This window comes from Scyliorhinus canicula, chromosome 14, assembly GCF_902713615.1.
Source record: "Scyliorhinus canicula chromosome 14, sScyCan1.1, whole genome shotgun sequence".
NCBI lineage: Eukaryota > Metazoa > Chordata > Chondrichthyes > Carcharhiniformes > Scyliorhinidae > Scyliorhinus > Scyliorhinus canicula.
The window spans coordinates 55970419-55991193 of record NC_052159.1 but is presented as its reverse complement, the minus strand read 5'-3'; the positions used below and the strand labels follow the sequence as shown (position 1 = coordinate 55991193).

Sequence of the window (20775 nt, the reverse complement as noted above, 5' to 3'; positions counted from 1 at the left end):
TGGTTGGATTCTGGAGATGGTCATTGCCTGGCATTAGTGTGGCATGAATGCTATTTGCCACTCATCAGCCCAAGCCTGGATAGCTGCATTTGTACATGGGCCTTCTTCAGTGGAATTGCAAATGGTGCTGAACATTGTGAAATCATCCACAAAAACTTCTGACCTTATGATGTTGGGAAAGTCATTGATGAAACAGCTGAAGATGGTTGGGCCTAGGACACTACCCTGAGAAACTCCTGCAGTTATGTCCTGGAGCTGAGATGATTGACCTCCAACAACCACAACCATCTTCCTTTATGCCAAGTATGACTCCAACCAGTGCAGAGTTTTCCCTTTGATTCCCATTGACTCCAGTTTTGCTATGGCTCCATGATGCCGCACTAGGTCAAAAGCTGCCTTAGTGCCAAGGGCAGTCACTCTCATTTCTGGAGTTCTTCTCTTTTGCCCATGATGAGACCAAGGCTGTAATGAGGTCAGGAGCTCCATGAACCTGGCAAAACACAAACTGATTGTAACTGAGCTTGATAGCACTGTCAACCACCCTTTCCATCATTTTGCTGTTAGTGGGATTAGTTCATTGCGAGCACTGAGTTTAAATCGTTGGAAAGACTTTATTTAAATTTAGGAACTTTTTTGGAAATCTAATAAATAAAAGTATGAAATGGCATGATCTATAATTCTAAAGTCTTCTATCTGCATTTGCTTTTCTATTGTCATGGTAGTGCAAAATGTAACTTTTTATATATCCCTTATGTTTGAAAGAAGACAAGGGCAGCATGGTGGCACAGTGGTTACCACTGGGACTACGGCACTGAGGACTCGGGTTTGAATCCTGGCCCTGGGCCACTGTCCGTGTGGAGTTTGCACATTCTCCCGTGTCTGTGTGGGTTTCGCCCCCACAACCCAAAGATGTGCGGGTTAGATGGATTGGCCACGCTAAATTGCCATTTAATTGGAAAAAAAAATAATTGGATGCTCTAGATTTAAAAAAAAAAAAAAATTTTTTGAAAGAAGACTGTGATGAATCTCCTGTAATTGAAGGAGGAGAAAAAAACCAAACAAATTAGCCATGCAAAGTGGAATTAATTTTCATTGGATTTGTGCAGGAAAATGATTTTGGACTTGCAGACCGTTATGCAGATCTTGCCATGAGTGCTGATCGATATAATCCAGCAGCATTGACAAATAAAGGAAACTGTGTCTTTGCACGTGGCGACTATGAGAAAGCAGCCGAGTTTTATAAGGAAGCCTTACGAAATGATTCCTCTTTTACCGAGGCACTCTATAACTTGGGTGAGTTGCAATGTAATTTATATTTCACTTACTGTAAATGAGAAATCTGATGACTTCCAAGAAATTTACCTTTCGTACCGTTCTTACTCCAAGACTGCCAGACATTTACTGGTTAGTTTACTCAGTGCACACTATTTATTTAGAGTTGTTCTGTAATTTAATGTATCCAGAGCGTATCATATTCTGCTAAGCATGTGTCCATTTGCATAATTCATTCAGAACATTTTACTCCTTGTCTCCATCATATTTTATTACCTGTATGTAGTAAATAATAAAGAAAATGTTATAATATTGTGAAAAACAAAATTATGTTAAAATTATACAAAATATATTCTCCTCTAAGCCATTATGATTAAGTGAACTGCAAATTAGTACGAGCCATTGACTCCAAATGAATTTTTCCTCATTTATTATCTTTACTCCTTATCATTAAATATCTCTGAAAATCCAAGATATAATATTTTGACCGATGTCCCTCAACCAGAAGTTGAGTTTCTTCTTCAGTAGCATTCCAGCTGGTCAGTAAGGTATGACCCATTGCTTCTAAATCAACTACCTCCATGTCTCCTATACTCTTTAGATGAGAATTTCTAGTGTTTCCCATAAAATAAAATCACACGTTTTTCCTACTAAAGATATTCGGCCAGGTGATCTGTAATTTGCAGATTCACCTCTTAATCCTTTGTTGACTAACAGGATATTAACTATCCTCCAGACCTAATATAACTTCAATAAATCTGGAGCTCCTAAAATATTTGCCAGAGTTTCTTTTATTTTCTCAAGTATTTCCTTGAAGTTTTGAGCCTGTATTTCATCTGAACGAGATACGCTATGGACAAGTAATTAGTTTCTCCATTAAACATGTTTTATTCATGTCTATTTGTGTTAGAGATTCTTGAGTCTAAATGACTGGATCTATCCAGTATTTATTGGGAAATTTTACTAAACGTATGTATGTCTGTTGTTAAGAACCATGCTGATGTTAAATGTGAGGGTACCCAAAACCCAAAAGGATAACTTGGAACACCGGCTCTTAGTGGTGTGTATTTTCAATTTGATATACGGTGAGAAAAGATATGCGAACCAGGGAAAACAGTCCAGTCATTGTGTGATCAATTAATAAAGAATATTTATTAACTTAAAATAAGTGAAACACACGACAAGAAGGACTATAATACACTGCAACATTTAATTACACTTATGGTTGTATACACACACAGTATTATATGAAGGTTCTCCTTGGTTCCCAACTACCTACTTTCCTGAACTGTGAGACCCCCCCCCCCCCTTTGTTCCCAAACAACATTCAATATTCTGTAATTCTGAGCTAAATACAGTGAATAATTACAACACACAGGTTATTTGGGAAATCATCTTCAGTTTCAGCAAAGGTGAAATCATCTTGGTTCAAGTTTTGGATCATAAATGGCTGCCCTTTTAGTAATAACTTGTTTTCAGGAGACTGTTTCTGTGGCTGGGTGTGGTTGTGATGGTAGTTGTTACTGAGTCTCTTTCTCTAGTTATTGTGCTTATGGATATATCATTGATGTTACCCACCCTGTAGATCCGGCTTTTAGCATATACCTTTTAATTTCCTTATCTCTCCACTTTGAAATTATTCCATCTATCCGTCATTGTTTTTCTCTAGTCTCATAGGTAAACACTTGCTTTTCCCACTGATGCACTAATTTGCTTATCAAAATCCCTTTAGACAGTGCCGTTATCAACTCCTTTTTTTATTTTATTTTATCCCAATTTTATTTTTAGGCTTAATTTTCCCCAATTCTTAACTCTGTCATTAATGTGGAAACCCCTTTAAGTTGCATTTCTTTCTCTATTTACCCTAAAAATATATATATTTGAACCTATTATGCATCGACAATCAGATCAATTTACTTTTTTTAATGAAAGACAAATTGGACACAATCTGTGTCAAAATAAGTGTTCAACCAGTACAGTAGTAGAAGAAGGAAGGATGCCATCAATGACATATATAAGACAATAAATGTCAACAACTTTTCTAGTTGGGAAAATAGGCAACACAGACTGTTGGACAACTAGTACACAGTTTTTGCAGGATGCAAGTTTTGACCCACAATTACCTCTGGTAATAAAGTCAATGCACTAGATGGCTGATGTACAGTCGCAGAGGAAAAATCAAAGTGCCAGCTTGTAGCGTTCTCAATTATACAGAATCACTGGCTATAATGGCTATAGCATGATGTAATTTTGAAGATCGCACTCGATTTTGTTTCTTTCTCTTTTCATCAACTGGACCATCTCTGCCATAGTCCATCCTTTTTTAAAATTCATTTGAAGAATGTAGTGTCGCTGGTTAGGCCAGCATTTATTGCCCATCCCTAGTTGCCCTTATGAAGGTGGTGGTGAGCTGCCTTCTTGAACCGCTGCAGTCCCTGAGGTGTAGGTGCACCCACAGTGCTGTTAGGGAGGATGTTCCAGGATTTTGCCCCAACAACAGTGAACAAACAGCGATATATTTTCAAGTCAGGGTGGTGAGTGACTTGGAGGGAAATTTCTCGGTGGTGGGGTTCCCAGGTATCTGCTGCTCTTGTCCTTCTAGATGGTAGCGGTCGTGGGTTTGGAAGATGCTGCCTAAGAAGCCTTTGTGAGTTTGTGCAGTGCACCTTGTAGATGGTACACATAGCTGCCACTGTTCGGCGGTAATTGAAGTTTGAAGTTTTGTGAAAGGGAGAGCAATCGAGCAGGCTGCTTTGTCCTGGATGGTGTTGGGTTTCTTTTTTTTTAATATATAAATTTAGAGTACCCAATTCATTTTTTCCAATTAAGGGGCAATTTATTGTGGCCAATCCACCTACCTTGCACATCTTTGTGTTGTGCGGGTGAAACCCACGCAAACACGGGGAGAATGTGCAAACTCCACACGGACAGTGACCCAGAGCTGGGATCGAACCTGGGACCTCGGCGCCGTGAGACTGCAGTGCTAACCACTGCACCACCGTGCTGCCCCATGGTGTCGAGCTTCTTGAGTATTATTGGGGTGCACTCATCCAGACAAGTGGAGAATATTCCATCACACTCCTGACTTGGGCATTGTAGATGGTGAACAGGCATTAGGGGGGGTCAGGAGGTGAGTACTTGCTGCAGGATTCCTAGCCTTTGATCTGCCCTGGAAGCTACAGTATTAATATGGTTAGTTCAGTTCAATTTCTGATCAATGGTAACCCCCAGGATATTTATTGTGGGGGATTCAGCGATTGTAATGCCATTGAATGTCATGAGGCAATGGTTAGATCCTCTCTTGTAGGAGATGGTCATTGCCCCCAGTGGGAAGGGAAGATGGCTTGTTTTCAGAGTTCCACCCATGCAGCTATAAATGATCTCTAAGAGGTGATTGTGAGTGGTTCATGCATGACTCTCCCTCTCTGCAGAAATTCATATGGGGTGGGATTCTCCAATCCCGCAGCAGAGTGCCCACGCCGTCATAAACGCAGTCGTGTTTTACGATGGTGGGAACGGGCCGCTCCTACAACTAATTCTGGTCCCTACAGGGGGCCAGCACGGCGCTGGAACGGATTGCGCCACTCCAGCTGCAGATCCCGATGCAAACTGTGCACCGCGGGATCCGCGCATGCACAGTTGCACCAGCGCCAACGAGGATATGCGCAGTGACGCCAGCGCAAACGCACGCATACACAGTGGCCTTCTTCGACGCACCGGCCCCAACGCAACATGGCACAGGACTACAGGGGCCAGCACGTAGGAAAGGAGGCCCCCAGCCACAGAGGCCGGCCTGCCAATTGGTGGGCCCTGATCGCGAGGCCAGGCCACATCGGAGGCACCCCCAGGGTTCGGACCCACCCCTCCCCACAAAGGCCGCCACCCGACCCTTACACGCCGAGGTCCCGCCGGACCAGAGCAGGTTAGAATGGCGCCTGTGGGACGCGGCTCTTTTCTTATGGCTGCTCGGCCCATCCGGGCCGGAGAATTGGCAGACCGGCCGCATAGAGTGGCCTGCGATCGGCGGCACGCCAACCACGCCAGTGCCAATGGCGGCGATTGTCCGCTCTGCGGAGAATCGCGTGCCGGCGTCAGGGCAGCGTGGCCCGTTCGCGGGGATTCTCCGGCCCGGCCCAGGGCTGGGAGAATCCCGCCCCACAGTGTTTGCTCAGGGCCATTCAAAAATGATACATGATCAAACTTTATGGTATGAGGGCTTACAGGTACAGATGCAGATGAAAAAGGTATCTCATAATTTATTCTCATTCCTCAAGAAGACAAACATTACTACTTCATCTCACCATTCCAGAGCTCTCTAACACGCTTTCTAATTTGCCACTTTTCATATTCAGGTCTAACTTACAAGAAGTTGAATAGACTGGAAGAGGCTTTGGATTGTTTCTTGAAGCTCCATGCAATCATGAGGAACAGTGCTCAAGTTATGTACCAGATTGCAAATCTGTATCCTTTCCAAAATGTTGAGATTATTGAGGCTTTGTTTGAACAGCTAAGGAATTCTGAACAAGTGATATTTTGCATTAATAACAAAGTTTCCCTCATGACTAGTGGATAAATCTTACTATAGTAAGAAAGAACTTGCACTTACATTGGGCCTTTCACAATCTCAGGATATCTCAAAACCCTTTATAGTCAATGAGCTGCTTTTTGAATTGTAATCATTATTTTTTTTTAAAATATTTTTATTCTCCTTTTTCACATTTTCTCCCAAATTTACACCCACCAACAATAGACAATAAGCAGGAACAATTATAATGTCAATCCCCGTATCAACAACACAATCCCAACCACCCACCAACCCCCAAACAACTGCCCACATGTTAACATAAATAAATAACAAAAAGGAATCAGGAATCACCCATAGTCACCATTAACACATACAGTCCCCCCCCCTCCGCCCACCCACTAATGTTCGATGTTATCCAATTCTTGAAAGTGCACAGTGAATAACGTCCATGAATTATAGAACCCCTCCATCCTTCCCCTCAGTTCAAACTTAACTTTCTCAAGAGTCAAGAATTCCAACAGATCCCCCCACCACGCCAGGGCACAGGGTGGAGAAATTGATCTCCATCCCAACAGGATCCACCTTCGGGCGATCAACGAGGCGAAGGCTACAACATCTGCCTCCACACCCCTTTCCAACCCCAGCTAGTCTGACACCCTGAATATGGCCTCTCGAGGGCCGGGTCCAGTTTCACGTGTACCACTTTAGAGATTACCCTAAAAAGCTCCTTCCAGTAATCCTCCAGCTTTGGACAGGACCAAAACATATGAACGTGATTAGCGGACACGGCCCCCCGCAACGTTCACACACATCTTCTACCCCCTCAAAGAATCGGCTCATCCTCGCCTTCGTGAGGTGTGCTCTATGTATCACCTTCAGCTGTATCATCCCAAACCTCGCGCACGAGGTGGAGGCGTTCACTCTCCGGAGTACCTCATACCAGAACCCCTCCTCCATATCCTCTCCCAACTCTTCCTCCCACTTTGCCTTGATCCCTTCCAATGCTGCCTTCTCTTCCAAAATAGCCTCGTAAACCGCCGACACTACCCCCTTCTCCAGTCTCCCTGTCGTTCGCACCTCCTCCAGCAATGTGGGGGCCGGCTCCACCGGGAAGCTCTGTGTCTCCTTCCTGGCAAAATCTCGAACCTGCATGTATCTAAACATTTCCCCCTACTCGAGCCCACACTTCGCTCCCAGCTCCTTCAATCCTGCAAACCGACCCCCAAGAAACAAATCTTTCAGTGTCTTAATCTCCTTCTCCTCCCATTTCTAAAAATTTCCGTCCCACTTACCATGCTCATATCTGTGGTTCCCCCAAATCGGCATTTCCCTTGACCCTGCCCCAACCCGAAGTGTTAGCAAAACTGCCTCCAAATTCTCAATGAAGCTATTATTACCGGACTCCCTGAGTATTTCCCCGGGCCATCGGGAGCGGTGCTGTTGCAGGCACCTTCAATCCCGATCCCCGACACAAACTCTCCTCCATTCTGACCCACTGGGAATCAACCCCTCTGACCCAGCTCCGTACCTTTTCCACATTCGCCGTCCAGTAATAATACATCAGGTTTAGAAGACCTAAACCCCCTGCCTGCCTTCCCTGCTGTAGCAGCACCTTTCTAACTCTGGCCACCTTCCCTCCCCATATGAACGAGGTAATCATTCCTTCAATCTCTCTAAAAAAATGGCTTTGGCAGGCATTGGAAAATTAACAGAAATCGCGGCAACGCGCTCATTTTAACCGCCTGTACCCGACCCACCAGTGACAGAGGGAGACCATCCCACCTTGCCAGATCAACTTTCACTCTCCCCACCAAACTAGAAATGTTGTACCTGCGGAGCCCCCCCCCCCCCCCCCCCCCCCCCCCCCCTCCGAGCAATCTGCATCCCCAGGTATCTAAAGTGAGTCCCTGCCCTACGGAATGGCAGCCCTCCCACCCCCGGCCAAGACACCATAAAATACTCACTCTTGTCCAGATTTAATTTGTACCCGAGAAAGACCCAAACACCCGAAACAGCTCCAATATTCCCCCGATTGACACACTCCGTTCCGACGCATGTAACAAGTCATCGGCATATAAGGACACCCTATGCTCTATTGTTTCTTTCCCTCCCCCCCCCCCCCCACTATCCCTTTCCATACCCCCAAACTTCTTAACGCGATGGCCAACAGCTCAATCGCGAGTGCAAACAACAGGGGGGACATAGGACATCCCTTCCTAGTCCCACAGTGGAGAGAAAAGTATCTCGAGCTGATATTATTGGTGCGGACACTCGCCCTCGGCTCCTTTGTATAATAGTTTTACCCAGTCCACAAATCTGGGTCCAATTCCAAACTGCTCTAGAACTGCCATCAAGTACCCCCATTCTACCCGGTCAAACGCTTTCTCGGCGTCCAATGCCAAAACCACTTCTGTTTTGTTCCCTTCCGCCAGTGCCATAACCACGTTCAATACACTCCTAACGTTCGAAAAGAGCTGCCTCCCTCTCACGAACCCCGTCTGATCCTCACCTATCACCTTCGGGAGGCACTCCTCCAGCCTACCCGCCAGTACCTTCGCCAATACTTTTGCGTCCACATTCAGAAGTGATATGGGCCGATACGACCCACACTCCGTCGGTTCCTTATTTGTTTTAAGCAACAGGGAAATCGATGACTGCCCAACGTGTGTGGCAACACCCCCTTCCCTATCGCCTCCCCAAACACCCCCACCATCAGGGGTGCCAGCTTATCCTTGAATTTTTTATAATATTCCACCAGAAACCCATCCGGCCCTGCCACCTTCCCCTACTGCATCCTTCCAATCGCATCTTTTATCTCCTGCTCCACTATCGCTCCTTCTAATGTAGCCCTGTCCCCCTCCCCTAACCTCGGGTACTCCAGCCCATCTAGAAATTTCTGCATCTCCCGGTCTCCCCAGGTGGCTCTGACCTGTACAACCTCTCATAGAATTCCTCAAAGACCTTGTTGATCACACCCGGAGCCACCACCATCTTCCCTGCTCTGTCCCGCACCTGAAGAATTGTAATTATTATAATGAAAGTAGGTATACTAGCCAAAATGTGTACAGCAAGATGAGATGATGGCTAGACAATCTTGCCCAGCTCAGTAGAACCAGAGGACATAGCCTGCAATTCAAGTTGGGTTGGGGGAGGTGAGAATGGTAAATCTGTGGAAAGTTAGGCCTATGACAGATCGGATGGGTGAAACTTCATCAGAGAATTATGGTATTTATGGTGGCGGATTGCAAGGTGGGTCTCCCACATTTGAAAGCCTGATTTAAATTTAGCTGCTGCCAGCTGGTTTTTCAGGGCTTAGGAATCCTAGCAGCAAAAGTGAAGCAGGAACTACTGATTCCAGAAGGAGTTTGAATAGCACACATTGTCAGCAAGGAGATGCAGGAATATACTCCAGTTCCTTAAGGAATTCCTTCATCTCCCTGCTGCCAATCACGGCTTCTTTCCAGCCCCTGTTGTGATTGTTCCCCCAAGTCTGATAACTTTTTCTAGGAAAATGTCTGAAGTGATTCCTGCCCATTTTCCAGCAGGCGTGGGGACTTAGTCCACAAAAGGGAGAATCCTGCCCATTGTGTCTACATTGCTGAGTGGTGAGAAGGCTGGCAATGTATGTGGTATTCCACTCATTGAATTGCTGGCCTCAGAACTTGTAGGAGGTACACGAAAATGGTGTTGATTAGTACTTGGACAATTCAGTAGCTAAATCAGAGCAACCAACCCAATAAATGGCAGTGATCAACGAGCCACAGCGATCACTGGACAGGAGTTTTCTCCATGCCCTTCACCCGAGGACCCTGCACCTCTTGGCTTCCAGCCTTACCATCACCAATGAATGGCCTGTCTTATTGGCGGCACCACAGTAATTTTCATGCCTATGAGCTGGTGTTGGCCCACCCTTCATTCCGTGCAGCACGGTAGCACAGTGGTTAGCACAGTTGCTTCACAGCTCCAGGGTCCCAGGTTTGATTCCCGGCTTGAGTCACTGTCTGTGCGGAGTCTGCACGTTCTCCCCCTGTCTGCGTGGTTTTCCTCCGGGTGCTCCGGTTTCCTCCCACAGTTCAAAGATGTGCAAGTTAGGTGTTTGACTAAGCTAAATTTCCCCTGGTGATCAAAAAAGGTTAGGTGGGGTTACAGGGATAGGGTGTAGGGTCGGGTAGGGTGCCCTTTCCAAGGGCTGGTGCAGACTCGATGGGCCGAATGGCCTCTTCTGCACTGTAAATTCTATGATGTGCCATCTCCAGTTTATTGTGAGCTCTCATTCCTGCAAGATGAGGGGAGAATGATGCTTAAGAAGGCTGCCCTCCCTCAACTCACATAACATAACATTGGAGAGATGTTGGCATTTGGTATTATCGTTGGACAACTAACCCAAAGGCTCAGGATAATGTTCTGGGGACACAGGTTCAAGTCCCATCATGGCAACCACAACATGCTATAATCTTGCACCACATAATTAATGTTTTACTTACTTTCAGTTTATGACTGGCTGCAAAAGATCAGGCAGGCAATCAGGGCTGTGTTGCGAAGATGTGCCACTCTTTCTTTATATTGGACACTGATGACATTTCAGAATGGTGACCATCTATGCCAGTAGTTCACTTTTATACTCTGCATATAAGTCAACGTCCATTTTTGGAGGGTCTTGTTTTGGCTTCAAAATAAATTCAATTAGTTTTTTTAAAAATAGAATTGAAAGCTAGGAGGTGCTCTTGAGCCAGAGGGTGGGAACAAAATCTGCCTCTTCTCAATCACAGCCTCAGTGAGGACCTTCCAGGAAGGCATTGTAAATCCTAGCACCACCTATGCCTGTCTGCTCCTACCAACACTGACCTCATCCTGTTCTCCCTATGCAGACATTTCCGCAGGTAGGTATTGCTATCACATTAGGGCCCTCCAGTTCTATCTGCTGTCTCCAGATCACTACCTGGGTTGCTGCCTGGGTACCAACCCCACACCCAGAGCAGTTGGTACATTTGCATTTGGAAATTCCATTGCATCAGTGATGTTGACACCAGATGTGGGTCAGGATCCAGAACTGCTATGTTGGGCAGAGTCCTCACCCAGAATTGAAAATCCAGCCTAAAGTTTCCACATATTAATTTTGAACTTATCACACTTCAAGTACAGACCATGTCCACTGGTTCTACCATTCTGGACAAAGTGAAGTAGCTTATTATGATCTACCTAGTCCCTTTTGAATATATAAAAACAGCAATCACATCATCTTTCAATCACTGCCTCACACAAGCTTTGATTTAAATTTGATGCTCCTGGCTTTTTCGCTCGCAGAAAGGTGACAACAAAGAGCAGCTTCTCAAATTTCTCTGGTAGGGAAGTACTTGGAATGATAAAAGAAGCTACATTTTCTGAAAAGATGACTAGCAGAATAGAGACATGGTTGCAAGGTGATCAAGGCTGGGAAATAAATATTCCAGGGTACACAATATTTCTTAAAGCAGACAGAAAGGCTGGAGGAGGCGTAGCGTTGGTCATAAAGGATGACATAAGAATAATAGTGAGAAAGAATCAACCTCAGAAGATCATGATAGAATAGGTATGGGTAGAAATTAGGAATACAAGAATCAGAATGCTGGTGGGTATAGTTCATAGTCCTGTAGCTGTAATTATATCATTGGACAGTGCATTAAAAAATAAATTATGGAGCTTGGGGTAACAAAGACAATGCAATACTTGTGGGGGACTTTAATGCTCAAATAGATTGGGACAATCAAATTGGTAACGCTGATCCAGAAGATGAGTTTGTGGATATTTTGTGACAGTTGCCTGAATCAACATTTTTAAAAATTGACTAGGGATAATTGAATTGACTAGGAATGCGAACAAATATGGCATTTTTAGCAGGCTTTGAATGGTGGAGTGTTGCAAGGATCGATCCTGGGGCATCAACTATTTACAATCTATGATAATGGTTCAGATGGAGAGAGAGAAACTAATGTATCTAAGTTTGCTTTGGATGCAAAGCTAGGTGGAAATGTAAGCTGTGTGGAGGACACAAAAGACTGAAAAACGGTTACACAGTTTTGCTGAGTGGACAACAAATTCACAGATGGAGCATAATGTGGGGAAGCATGAGGTTATTCACTTCGGTCATAAGAATACAGAAGCAGAATATGTTTTAAAAGGTGAAACTTGTGAATGCTGATGTTCTGAGAGAGTTGGCTGAGAATTGGATACAAGGAAGGAAGGAAGCTAGCATGCAGGAACAGTTGGCACAAGTGTAAGAGGCTGTGGCATATGGTAGAAAGTAATGTGAGGCATGGTGGTATCAATAAGGGGAAAGGTATTGCCAATCGTGAACCAAGTTTCAAAATGGCAAGGAAAACTCCAACTGGACATTCGACATTGGAAGATTTTGCTAATTCGATGAGATTGATTGGAACCCCACCTCAGCTGAACACAACCGGTAATTTAAGTAACGAATGGAAAATATTTAAACAAATTTTCGATATATATATCATAGCTAATGATTTAAAAGCAGCCTCAGAAGAAATGAAAATAGCACTCATCGCAGGACATGAAGCTACAGAAATATATAATGGCTTTAAATACTTGAAAGGTGAAGACAGAACCAAATTAGAAGTAATACAGAAAAAAGTTGAACAGTACTGTATGCTCAGAGACCAAATTGCACAGGGACTGAGTGATGCAAAACTCAAACAATCACTATCAGAACAGAAAGGGTTCAGTCTAGAAATCGCGAGTGAAAAGTCCAGATCGAAAGGAAAAAGTAACTTGAACATTTCACAAAGAAAAAACGCTGAAATCCAGTCCAGATTGAAAGGAAAAAGTAACTTGAACTTTTTAGAAAGAAAAAACGCTGAAATCCACTGTAAAATGGCGTCTGAGCACATTTTACAGTCTCTGGGGAACAAAGGACAAAAATCTGCGTCTGCGCAGGAAACCGAAGTCACGCATGCGCAGTTAAAATCAGCCGTTCTGCGCATGCGCAAGCCGCGCATGTGCAGGTAAAAAAAAGTTTTGGTCGTGGATCGTTCTGCGCATGCGCAAGCTGCGCATGCCCAGTTGAAAGGAACGATTGCACCATTCGAACATGGTTGTGCGCATGCGCAAGCGACGCATGCGCAGTGGACAAAAAACTGCACAGTAAAGGAAGACCGATTTGCGCATGCGCAATCGATTCCTACGCATGACGTCACGAGCGTCATGACATCAGAGGACCTGGACCACGCCCACTTAAAAGTGAAATGCCCGAAAATTGAAAACAAGAAACTTAAAGCTGTAAAACCATATTTTCTTACCTCAAAAGACAGAAAAACGCCTGAACTTACACCAGCAGTTGAAAATAACTCTCACAACACCCTTTAACAAGCAGTCTGCACCACCCAAAGTGAAGAGAACAAAAACAATTCCAAAACAAAGAAAAATGATTTGTTTTTCGAACAATACTACTGAGGCATGGCTGAGTTCTTCGGATATGCTGATCACAGCATCAGCAACACGGTCGCAAAGCTCAACACGCCTCCACTCATGGTAGCTGAATCCAGTACCATGGTGCTATGGCAGATCGTCAATACATTGGATGACAGCAATACCCAAGACGAAGACAACGCCAGACAGAGAGCACAGAAAAACTCCACAGAGAGAGCGATGACAGACTCCACATAGAGAGTGACGCGAGCCTCCACAGACAGCTCGTTGAAAGACTCTAAAATGGAAGCAAGCAAACACTCCCTAGCGAACACCATGCATGAACAAGACCACGAAGGTCAACCCACCATATCTGAGCAACCACAAGCAGACTATGAAAGTCTACCAAGCTCACATAATCAGATCACACTCGACATACAGGAGGTGCAACATCACAGCGAGACTGACAGATCTCAGCTCGTCTGTACAGAAGCACAGAGTAGGGCTACTCATGAGTCCAGAGAGGCCACGTCAATAGAAATCATGAAGGTTTTGACTCCAGAAGAGGAGCACCAAGACCAACAAGAAAATGAAATCGTGAAGAATTTGACTCCAGAAGAGGAGCACCAAGAAAGCAAAGAAGAGGAATTAAATCCACCACAAATGACTCCAGAAGAGGAGTACAAAGGAAGCAAACAAGAGGAATCAAATCCACCACAAATGACTGATGTCACCAGCATCAATGCAACATCAGATCATTCTCACCCATCTCTAGACGAAACGTTCAATGTAACAGATACCACAAAGGACACTCGCACCAATAACTGCGACAATTACTCAAATTATCCACACGGGACACTCATTGAGCACAACAAGAAAAACAAAAACCACAAGAAGCACAGCAGAAACAAGAACAACAGCAAGAACAAAAGCAACATGAAGCGCAATAAGAACAACAAAAATCGCAAGAAGCACTGCAGAAACAAGAACAACAACAGCAATAACAAAAACTACAAGTACAACAACAAAAACTACAAGAAGAATAACAAAAACAACAAGAAGCATAACAAAGACAACAACAAGCACGACAAGAACCAAGACAGAAACGACAAAAACAACAACAAGAACGACAACGAAAACAACAAAGACAGAAACGACAGAAACAACAACAATGAAACAACGACTTGTACAAAATGGTACAACTCTGCACATGAAAGCCAATGCCACAGCACACTGCAAAACAATGACAAGACTACAAACATGCCATGGGATGACAACGAATCTCACAAATTCACATCTGCTCCAGAACAAGCAAGCACACCAGCTTTCAAGGCAGATGACACACTAAATTGATACCACAAGCACAGAAAAAAGTCCATGTCAGTCAACATCAGTGGTTCGACCATTCAAACACCTCGGGATTACGTATTGGTTACTTAAAAAAACAAGAACACCGGCAACATTCAAAACGGAGTTCCAATATCAATATCACCACGTCAACAACGAAAAAGAAAAAACTCAACGAACAGATTCATCAAGTTTGGACTCATAAATGTTTTTATTAAGATTGGACTCATAAATATAAATTGGCTTTGTAAAATATCCAATATCACCATCACTTGTATAGATACACATATCATAAGTAATCTAACTGTTTTGTACAATTTTCTTTAACAATGTATAGAAAATATGTAAAGAAAAAAGGGGGGATGTGGTAATTGTATATCTGTGTAGATGCAATACAACTGAGCAAGCACTAGAGGGAGCACGGGAGAGATATAAATACAGACGAACAGGAAGTCAGGGCACACTTCACAGGACGGGAGCTGGTAGCAAGACAGACTAGCAGCATAGATGTAACTTTAAGTTAAGCACTGAAGAGAGAACAAACTCACAATAAAGCATCTACTTCAACTTTAAGACTACGAGCTTTATTAAGACACAAGGAACAACACAATGGTGAGTCGAGTAAGTTGGATAAGATAGAAGTTGATAACGTTATTCCTCCATGGGTGAGGTGGGCAGGAAAGTAGATGTGGGAGAAGAGTGGAGAAATTGAGGTTCCTACTTAATAATAATAATAATTATTATTATTATTATTATTATGTAGCAACTGCTAAGCAAGCAGCAATGGATTGCTCAATGGACACTTTGTTGAATGCCAAGAGAAGCACAAAGGGTTACTCCGGGCATATTTTTTAAATTTTCCTTTTTCACATTTTCTCCCAAATTTACACCCAACAATAAACAATAATCAGTAACGAATGTAATGTCAATCCCCATATCAATAACAACGATCCCATCCTCCCACTAAACCCTAGACATTTGCCCGCATGTTAACATAAACAAATGACAAAAAGGAATCAGGAATCACCCATAGTCACCATTAACACATACAGTCCCCCTCCCCAACCCTCCCAGCCCCCAACCCCCCTAATATTCGATGTGATCCAATTCTCGAAAGTGCGTAATGAATAACACCCATGAATTGTAGAACCCCTCCATCCTTCCCCTCAGTTCAAATTTGACCTTTTCAAGCGTTAAGAATTCCGCCAGGTCCCCCCCCCCCCCTCCCCGGCCACAAGGTGGAGAGGTTGATCTCCACCCTAACTAGATCCGCCTTTAGGCGATCAACAAGGTGGAGACTACAACATCTGCCTCCGCACCCGTTTCCAACCCCGGCTGACCCGACACCCCGAATATGGTCTCCCGAGGGCCTGGGTCCAGTTTCACATGCACCACTTTAGAGATTACCCTAAACACCTCCTTCCGGTAATCCTCCAGCTTTGGACAGGACCAAAACATATGCACATGGTTTGCGGGACCTCCCCCCACAACGTTTACACACAGTGGGTAAAATGCTTGAATCCATTGTCAAGGACTTTATAGCGGAACATTTAGAACACAGTGGCAGGATCAGTCAGAGTCAGCATGGATTTATGAAGGGAAAATCATGCTTGACAAATCTGTTGCAATTCTTTGAAGAGGTAGCCAGTATAGTCGACAAGGGGGAGCCAGTCGATGTGGTATGTTTGCACTTTCAGAAGGCGTTTGACAAAGTCCTGCATAAGAGATTATTGTGCAAAATTAAAGCGCCTGGGATTGGGGGAAATGTATTGTATGGATAGAAAACTGGTTGGCAGAGAGGAAACAAAGAGTAGGGATTAATGGGTCCTTTTTAAATTGGCAGGCAGTAACCAGTGGGGTACCACAGGGATTGGTGCTGGTACCCCAGCTATTCACAATATATATTAATGATTTGGATGAGGGAACAAAATGGAACATCTCAAAGTTTGCAGATGACACCAAATTAGATGGGAGGGTGAATTGTGACAAGGATGCAGGGATCCTACAGCAAGATCTGGACAGGTTGGGCGAGTGGGCAAATCAATGGCAGATGCAGTATAATTTGGATAAGCGTGAGGTTATTCATTTTTGAAGCAAAAACAGGAAGGCAGATTACTACCTGAATGGTGGTTGTAAATTGGGAGAGGGAAGTGTGCGGCGGGACCTGTGTGTCCTTGTGCACCATTCGCTGAAGGTAAGCATGCCGGTGCAGCAGGCGATAAAGAAGGCTAATGGTATGTTGGCCTTCATTGCAAGAGGTTTTGAGTATAGAAGCAGGGATGTGTTGCTGCAATTGTACAGTGCCTTGGTGAGGCCACACTTGGAGTATTGTGTGCAGTTTGGTCTCCTTTTCTGAGGAAGGATGTTCTTGCTCTCGAGGGAGTGCAGCGAAGGTTTACCAGACTAATTCCAGGGATGGCGGGACTGTCATATGAGGAGACTGTCATATTGACTAGGTTGGGATTGTTCTCACTGGAGTTCAGAAGAATGAGGGAGGATCTCATAGAGACTTATAAAATTCTAACAGGACTAGACAGGGTTGATGCAGGGAAGATGTTACCAATGATAGGTGTGTCCAGAACCAGGGGTCACAGCCTGAGGATTCAGGGTAAACCATTTTGGACAGAGATAAGGAGACACTTATTCACACAGAGAGTGGTGAGCCTGTGGCATTCATTACCACAGGAAGTAGTTGATGCTAAAACTTTTAATATATTCAAGAGGCGGCTGGATATAGCACTTGGGGAGAATGGGATCAAAGGCTACGGGGAGAAAGCAGGATTAGGCTATTGAGTTGGATGATCGTGATGAAAGGTGGAGCAGGCTCGAAGGGCCAAAAGGCCTGCTCCTGCTCCTGCTCCTATCTTCCATGTATCTATGTATCTTCTACCCCCTCAAAGAGCTGGCTCATCCTCGCCCTTGTAAGGTACGCCCTGTACACCACCTTCAGCTGTATCAGCCCCAACCTCGCACACGAGGTGGAGGCGTTCACTCTCTGGAGCACCTCACACCAGAACCCCTCCTCCATACCCTCTCCCAACTCTTCCTCCCTCTTTGCCTTGATCCCTTCTAGTGGTGCCTTCTCCTCCTCCAAAGTAGCCCCGTAAACCGCTGATACTACTCCATTCTCCAGTCCCCCTGTCGTCAGCACCTCCTCCAGCAATGTGGAAGCCGGCTCTACTGGGAAGCTCTGTATCTCCTTTCTGGCAAAGTCTCAAACCTGCAAGTATCTAAATATTTCCCCCTGCATCAGCCCATTCTTCGCTCCCAGTTCCTTCAATCCTGCAAAACGACCCCCAAGAAATAAATCTTTTAGTGTTCTAATTCCTTTCTCCTCCCATCTCTGAAAATTTCCATCCCACTTCCCTGGCTTACTTCGAGCATATTCAAGGTGGATTTAAGGCAGGAATATCTTTAGGAGTAGGATGGCAGAAAAGAGGTAATTATTTGGAGCTAAGTACCTAAGAAAGGAGAAATTAAAGATGGTGGCAGATCTTAACTCCCACATTTTCTTTGTCGCACAAAATACTGGGAATATGGTATGGATGCGTTGCCATTCCTCCCAAATTATTCTATTCACCTTGAGCTTTTTCAGTTCTGATGAAGAAGGATTGCTCCATTCTTAAACAAAGGTTGAATGTCCATACTTAATTAAGTATTTGCTGAAATGTCTGGAACTCAGAAACCAAACTGATTAAAAGTGGCCAAATTAAAGTATTGTCTAGATGTTCATTATATATTGGAACATGACATCCACTACTGTATTATTTAGTGAACACAAAGTGACAATAATATTAAAATACACTGAAGTGGTGCTACAAGATATATACTCACATGACAGTAAAACCTTTAACTTTGAAAGAAAACCTGATCCTTGACTTCCTTTGTTTAAGATATGAAATGTTGGAAGATCTGACCCAAGCCATTGAGTGGCTCATGCAGTTGATTAGCGTTGCCCCCACTGACCCACAGGCACTTGCTAAATTAGGAGACCTGTACGACAATGAAGGAGACAAGTCCCAGGCCTTCCAGTACTATTATGAGGTATTTAGCCAGCAATGGAAAAACAGAATTTAGTCAATCTGGGGTCTTTTTATAACCAGTTGCGAATCTAATTCTGTCTTTGAATTATCAAGTTAAAAGTATGGGTCCCAATATGATCAGTCAAGATCATGACCAATAATGTCCTCTAGCACTGGTCCTGCCGCAGTATGCAGGGTCACAGCAAAGACACTTAAATATCATGAGCTCTGAAAATATCTGTGTCACCTTGGACACCCACCAGTCCAATGCAGACTTTGGTGCCTTTTGCCATTCGGGAAGTGATCTGCTCCCCACCACCATCTTGAGATGTTATGTTTCTACTCCTTTACAAAGGGCTGATAATATTAAACACTGATCTTTTCACAAAAGTGATGTGAACTCCACAGGTAGGGCTTACATGTGCCCTTCAAGAGACCACTTTGCCTCATCTCAGTGGGTGTACTGACATCCACCCTCACCAGATCCAACTGAGGATGCAGGTTCCCTCTGTGTTGAGAGCCTACGCTTCTTACCCTGACTCCCTCTGATGCACAAGTCCATGTAGAGGACTGATCACGGTTCTGCCTCAAAGGAAGTACCAGTCCTCCTCTGCCAAAAATAACCAGTGTAAAATTTTGTGGGTTCCCTCAGACAAAATATCATGCATTTCTCCAGGGATTCTGCCAGTCATGATCAGTCAGATCAAAGTCATGGCAACAGATTGGAAGAACCACATGAATGTTCAGTGATAGCGAATGCAGATTATTAGATAAGTGTGCAACAAAAGAGAAAATTAGAGAGATTTTACCATTCAACCAGAGCAGAAAAAGTGGATGACAAGGGCTCTATATGTTTAGAATTAGCATGCAACTTTGTTAGCAACTTGAATGCAAGTATAACCACATTGTAAATTGCTGTTGTAGGGGATTCTGCTACAATGGCCTGTGTTCCCACAGCTTATTCCTAGCCCTGAGCGTTTTGAGGTGCTCCTACACACTCGGGACTTATTAGCAGAGTGTGAGTAATAAGGCAGGCAAGGATTCTGATGCTAGGTCAAAATTAGGGTTTATTTCAAACAAGATGAAATTACCAAACTTAAACTACGATATTACAAACTAGATGAGGGAGAAAGAAGGGAACATGCAAATACAATATACAATTAGCAAAAGAAAAAATAAAAACCCCAACACCAACTTCCCTCTCCTGACTGACTAGATTGGGGCTTGTGTGTCAGGATCTATGCTCACCCTTGTGATCTAGGCAGAAGCTTCCAAAATGCATTTTTGGTTCCCCTTTGGCTTTGCTGGTTTGAGGTACTGTATCCCGGACATCGTTGAGGCCCTCGGCTGCGCTCCAGGTCAGTTGGGGTGTGTTCCTTTGGTGTTTCTCTGGTGAACTTTCCATTGCTAATGTCGGCTCCTTGTTTCTCAGGCTTGATATCGATGTAGCTGGGTAACCAAACTTGAATTTTCCTGGGCTGCTGGATCTGGACTGCACCCCTTTCTTTTCTTAAAAACAAAACTGAATTCTTGTCTTCTTCCACCCATATTATAGTTGATAGATGACTTATCTACAATCTTGACTTAGTTTTGGCTTGATGACCTGGTTAGATGTTGATTGTTTGACCTATTGTCCTGGTGTTGTGGGTAAGCTATGTAGATGATTGATGGGACACTCTGTTACTGGGCCTTTGTTGGGATGGAGGTGTTAATGGAGTTTGTGGACAATCCTTGCCCCGAATCAGGAGTTGGCTCCACTGTGGGGGCTTCTGGAGAGGTCATGCTGAAACTCGGTCTCAGGCTATTGTTTAAATGTTAATGACTCTACGGGGCAGCACGGTGGCACAGTGGTTTGCACTGCTGTCTACGGCGCTGAGGACCCTGGTTCGATCCAGTCCTGGGTCACTGTCCATGTGGAGTTTGCACATTCTCCCCCTGTCTGAGTGTGTTTAACCCCCCACAACCCAAAGATGTGCAGGGTAGGTGGATTGGCCATGCTAAATTGCCCCTAATTGGAAAACAAATAATTGGGTACTCTAAATTTATTTTTTTAAATGTTAATGTCTCTTCGAGTGTGATTCACAGAAAGGCTGCTGTTCCATGACCATTTTTAACAAAAGTTTTTTTTCCATTCTGTAACTGTTCCAAAGTGCAAATTCATAAACAGGCAGCGGTATTCTCCCGAATCCCAGCGATGGCCCGCCG

General features: G+C 44.2%; 1 protein-coding gene across 1 annotated transcript in view; it reads left to right on the top strand.

Annotated features, from left to right (window-relative positions):
• The window catches only part of ift88 (intraflagellar transport 88 homolog), a 164606-nt gene that overhangs the window by 111443 nt on the left and 32388 nt on the right, over positions 1 to 20775 (top strand). The window contains exons 17-19 of the mRNA XM_038818078.1: positions 1107 to 1293; positions 5625 to 5733; positions 18442 to 18592. Of these exons, the coding sequence (XP_038674006.1) occupies positions 1107 to 1293; positions 5625 to 5733; positions 18442 to 18592 (447 nt within the window). The remainder of the gene's footprint in view (positions 1 to 1106; positions 1294 to 5624; positions 5734 to 18441; positions 18593 to 20775) is intronic.